Source organism: Stylophora pistillata, chromosome 12, assembly GCF_964205215.1.
Source record: "Stylophora pistillata chromosome 12, jaStyPist1.2, whole genome shotgun sequence".
Classification (NCBI taxonomy): Eukaryota; Metazoa; Cnidaria; class Anthozoa; order Scleractinia; family Pocilloporidae; genus Stylophora; species Stylophora pistillata.
In genome coordinates this window covers 25130465-25135972 of record NC_142530.1, presented here as the reverse complement: position 1 = coordinate 25135972, position 5508 = coordinate 25130465, and the positions used below count along the sequence as shown (strand labels likewise).

Below are 5508 nucleotides of genomic sequence, written 5' to 3'. Positions count from 1 at the left end.
TTTATCAGTATTATAACCTGCGCGCCAGGGCTTGGTAAACTGATGAGGTAAAATTCCATGAATTTCTAGGTGTTCCATGATTGAAAAACCAAAGTAAATTAAAAAAAGAAAAGAAGAGAAAAAGAAAAAGGACAACTCAGAACTCTAGACAATTAAAGGTCTAAAAAAGGAGACAAATTTATTTCTCGTAACTGTTCAGCAGCGCTCCACAATACTGTGCTTCTTTCGATGTAACAAAATTCTTGCTGATAGCAAGGCTTTGAAAGGTCAAATAACGGAGACAGAACCAGCAGGTTTATTCATTTCCTTGGAAATGTCCTTCAAGTCTCATTAACAGTCCCCTCTTTACTACAATGAAAGAGGTCCATTGGGTAACTTTTCTTAAGTTATTTTCCACGTAGCATTTTGTTCGCTGCAAACAAGTAATTCATCTATGTTAGTCACGTCTTCTATGTCCACTCGAATTTCATTACCTCGATAAGCTATGCAAGTTACGTGCAAAACCCTGCAGTAACTGAGGTTTCTGTCGTTACAGTTTCCCCGCAAACGGGCGACTCTGACCAGCAAAGTTCCTTTTTTTCATTGTTTTCGTCTCTTTTGATTTTTGCAATGTGCATTCTGCTTTTCAACGCATCAAAGTAGCTTCCAGAGCTTTACTAAGAGAGTAAGAGGCCTGTTAACTTAAAAGAAATATCAAGGATAGCCTTGTTCCCAGGTTTCTCACAGACGACAGACCTGAGAACAAAACCACCAAGCGTCAGTCGACCCGACCATCCGCGACCATGAAGATTACATGTTTACCAGATATCTCACTTTGAGACCCAACCATTTTGCTATTTTTTGCGATTTTAGACACTCAGTTGTCGTTTCATGACGCATCGAAATAAAGACCAAACTCCAATCTGAGTTAGCTTACACCATAGTTCTCACAATAAGTAACAATTTGTACAATTCGCCTTTCTACAGCATAGCTCTCTCTTAATCAAGTCTTTTCAAATGTCTCTATTCCAAATAAACAATTAATCGAAACATTTAGCAAAGGCTAAGCCCGAATACCATCAATTTCTTTCTTTTTCCACTTTTTTACAAAACAATACCACAATAAACATTATGTACTCTTATAATCTGTACGAAGTTGTGTAACTGACACACCCATCACTTTTTCCGGGTGATTCTGTCTTTTCCCTTCCGTATCCGCCAGAAATGATCACGAATAAAACAACCAACCGCATTACACCAGCGAACTACCCTCAATCTGTCTAATATCTAACATTAACAATAAACAGAGTACGAAAAAAAAACTGTGCGTAGTTTGCACCAAATTAGTTCATGTGCATATCTTACTTGCACTCTCTTGTCTTATAAATTTTTTATTCAAATTTTTAATTTAAATGTTGTCCGGACACAAAAATCTGCGCCAGTCGTCTTGCCGTTTTGATTCAATGGCTCCTTCTTAATGACTCAAATGATTCCTCGTTGACTAGTTTAAAATTTCTCAAACTAGAAAGGGCTTCCTTATACTCAAAGATATTTGCAATTTAAACTTGACGTTTATGGACGTTTTGGCAGTACGGCCAAAAAATAAACCCTACGCAAATGGGATAAAATCTCGAAGAGATCCACTTAGAGGCACACCAAGGTGAAAAGGTGTGAACACTTAAAGGTGGAAAATACTTCTCCAAATTATTACGGCCGATGAACTCGTTGATTTCGGATAAGCCTCTCCTGAAAAGCTTGAATCCAAATGAAGAAGAATCCCTACTCCATGAAATGACGAGAAGGAGAACTTTTCATAAAACCTTTTTCGACTCATCTAAGATGTCACGGCATGGGTGGAGGGGGTGGGGGTGGGGGCGATGATGGCTCAGGTTCAGGGGGTGGAGGAGGGGGGACCATTCCTTGCATTATTCCTGACATCAAGCTGCCGGGCATCATACCAGGTGGAAAACCAGACGGTAAGAATTGACCAGAAAATTGGCCAGCCGAAGGTGGATGCATTTCTGCACTTGGAAAACCAACTGGAGTGTTCAGTGAAGAGAGTAGGTTAAATTCCATCGGAGGTGGGGGAGGGGGTGGTGGGGGTGTCAATGGCTTAGCCAGTGCTTGAGACGAAGAAGTTAACATTGGTGCAGGGTTTACGGAGTGTTTTTTAGTTACTTGTATTGCAGTAGCAAGTGGTTTATGTGACGAGGAATGGCCGTGCCCGTGGTGAGACGATGGCTTGTGGCTTGAAGACCCGTGTTGAGATGAAGGGTGTGGTTTCTTGGAGGAAGAGTGAGAATGAGAGGAATGAGAGGAGCTTAGCGAAGCTTGAGAAGAGGAATGGTGAGGTGGGTGTGGCAGTTTGACGGCATGGCTTGAGCCGGAGCTGGCGCTTTTGTGATGAGAAGACGACGACGCAGAAGGATGAGAATGTTTGACGCTCTTAGACGGAGAGGAGTCAGACGACTGCGAAGACCCGCTGGGCTTACGATGAGACGATGAATGCGCGCGCTGCGAATGAGAATGCGAAGATTTGTGTTTCTTAGCGGGAGTTCCGTCATCCTGAAGGTGATGATGGTGGTGCTTATGTTTGCGGGATGATTCCTTCGTGGACAGTAAGGCTCCTGAAGTTGAATGAGCTGTAGATGTTGTCGTTTTGGATTCACTACCTGACGTCTGACCAGCTGTCGTTACCGTTGCATATTTGGACGTTAGGGGAGGAAGCGGCGGTAAGATGGGAGGCATCGCTGTTAAGGAAGCTGAAGAGCTTGCCGCACTTGACGCGGTCACCGTGGAAGAAACTGGCAACGGTTTGAGTTTAAGCGATTCCTTCCGTTTCTCTTTCTCTCTTTCCTTGTCTTTCTCAGTCTTTTGCCTGTGCGATGATTTGCCATCGAGATCATTTCGTAACTTTACTGCATCGCTATATGAATAGCCATTCTGAGCTCCGTCGATGCTGTTATGAGCCGTGGCTGATGAAGATGCTCCCGAACTGCTGCTTGCCGTGCTGCTTAATTTACTTGACTCTCCTTTGGACACCTTACTGTGAGACACACCCTAAGAACAAAGCAAAACCAAACGCATATCAAAAGGACATCATATCGCGATAGACATTGCTCTACACGGTAATCGGTCAAGTCGCCCAAGAGTCATCTTGCCCGAAGTCATGTCGCCCGAAACCTAAGGGCGACTTGACTTTTTTTTCGGGCGACATGACTAAAATGTCGGGCAATGACTCGAGTTTCGCAGCTCCGTAAAAAGGGAAAGAGCTCAAATAAAATCCAAAAGTTATGAATCGTGGATAACGAAACGCTTTTCGCTCATGGCTTTCGCCGAGACAGGAACTTTCAATATTAACGATGGAAGAAATGCGAATAAAAACTATTTGCAAAGCCAATAGAGACCAAATTTATGCTGGCAGGCAGTAAAAGGATGCTATCCTTATTTGAAGACTGAGTTGCAACCAAATGGTACACAAATCGATCGCGTGCAGTCATTCAAATATCTGGGAGTGACAACGGATGCAAAATGGAGCTGGAAGCCACATATCAGCAATTTGCTAAAGAAATTAGGTCATCGTCTTTCTTTGTTTAATCGCATATTTCATATGTTAGACAATAGAACTCGCATAGCCTTCTACAATGGGCTAGTGCTGCCACACCTAGACTATGCCGACACAGTGTGGGGAGATCAACCCGGTCTAAAATCAGAAATGGAAAAATTGCAAAGTTTTCAGAACAAATTTGCGAAGAAAATCAAATTACGTATGATGGACGATCCTCGCAGTAGATAGCGCTATTTGAGCAATAGCGAAATTCAGACCTGAAAAAAATCAGGCCTGTACGGGACTCGAACCACTGACCTCTGCGATACTAGTGCAGCGCTCTAACCAATTGAGCTAACAAGCCAACTGAGAGCAGGCCGTTAAGTTGATTCGTAATGAACCCGTGAAAGTGATAAATGAGATAGAATAAATATATGAAAATCATACGTATCAAATACCGCAGTTCAAAATATATGATTTTCATATATTTATTCTATCTCATTTATCACTTTCACGGGTTCATTACGAATCAACTTAACGGCCTGCTCTCAGTTGGCTTGTTAGCTCAATTGGTTAGAGCGCTGCACTAGTATCGCAGAGGTCAGTGGTTCGAGTCCCGTACAGGCCTGATTTTTTTCAGGTCTGAATTTCGCTATTGCTCAAATAGCGCTATCTACTGCGAGGATCGTCCATCATACGTATCAAATACCGCAGTTCAAAATATATGATTTTCATATATTTATTCTATCTCAAAATCAAATTAGGCAAGATGTCTTCTTCAGAAGCTCTGACGTGTCTGAATTGGCTCCCTCTGGCTGGAAGACGTCTATTTCATCGTTGTACCACCGTAGAAAATGCAATCAAAGGAGACATTCCGCAACATTTTGAAAGTTTTAAATCGACACTGACAAGTTCGCACGGCTACAACACCAGAAATGGCTACTTACCTAGACTGCCTAAACCTAAAACGGAATGCGGAAAGAGGGTGTCCTACTTCCGTTTTATAACTGACTGGATGTCCCTCCCAGTATTTTTAAGAAGGCCACTGCCATGCACAATTTTTAAGGAAACCCTTACAAGATTCTTAATGGATAAATTTTTTAAAAGCTGGATAAAACTTTAGATATACGCCGTTTTAGATCTGTGACAATTGTATTTCTTATTTTAGCTTTTAATACTTTTTATTTTTACGGAGGACCTCCCTGAAAAACCACGTAATTACGTGACGGGCGCTTCCTCCTTGAAGATTGTTTATTATTATTACTATTATAGCGATGGCTTGTGCGGTGTACGAAACCGCGCCAACCAGCCTTGAATGAAAACTTCAACTTGCCGTACGGCTCAAACGTGAAAAAACATGATACGCGGCCCGTGATTGGACGTATCGCTTTTCTCACATGTGGGAAAAGCCATACGCGACATTTGATTGGTTTACATCGGTTTACAAACGAAAATTTACTCTGCGGCTTTTCGGTGTGTAAATCTCAGTATGTATATAATAATGTAAGATACTCTAAATTTCGCATGCATTTTGTTTGGTTCTTATTTATGATCTTTTGGAGGTTAGACGCATAGCTAGCGTCCCCATTACCAAATTTTGGCTTCGTTGTCATAGAATAAATAGATTCCAACTTGCCGTGGGTCTGTATAATAATTGGGGGTTTAGCACCGCGTTTACGCGACCTTGTTTTTCCCGCAAGTTTTTCACGTTTGTCGATGTGCTTTGCCGTTTCTACGTGAAAGTAACCTGTTTCGCGTTTGCCGTGAAAGTAAAAATTTTCTTCACTTTCTTTCTCACAGAGTAGAAGTCAGTTGCCGGAAAAAGGGCACCAAAACTATTCCTCGTAAGTCATGGAAGGGCGCCTTCAAATCCATCACGACGTGAGCTCATGCGAAACTAAAGCAGCAAGGTTCACGCTACTTTACGTTAAACGTGAAAGGGCAAGCTGATGTTTGTCGTTTCACGTAAACGCGTTGCTAAA

General features: G+C 42.1%; 1 protein-coding gene across 2 annotated transcripts in view; it reads right to left on the bottom strand.

The window, feature by feature from the left end:
- Positions 1-152: 152 nt before the first annotated feature.
- The window catches only part of LOC111323538 (uncharacterized), an 11964-nt gene continuing 6608 nt past the window's right edge, over positions 153-5508 (bottom strand). For both annotated transcript variants that reach the window (XM_022926918.2, XM_022926919.2), the window contains exon 10: positions 153-3039. In XM_022926918.2, coding sequence (XP_022782653.2) covers positions 1822-3039 — 1218 coding nt within the window. In that variant the 3' untranslated portion in view covers positions 153-1821. The remainder of the gene's footprint in view (positions 3040-5508) is intronic.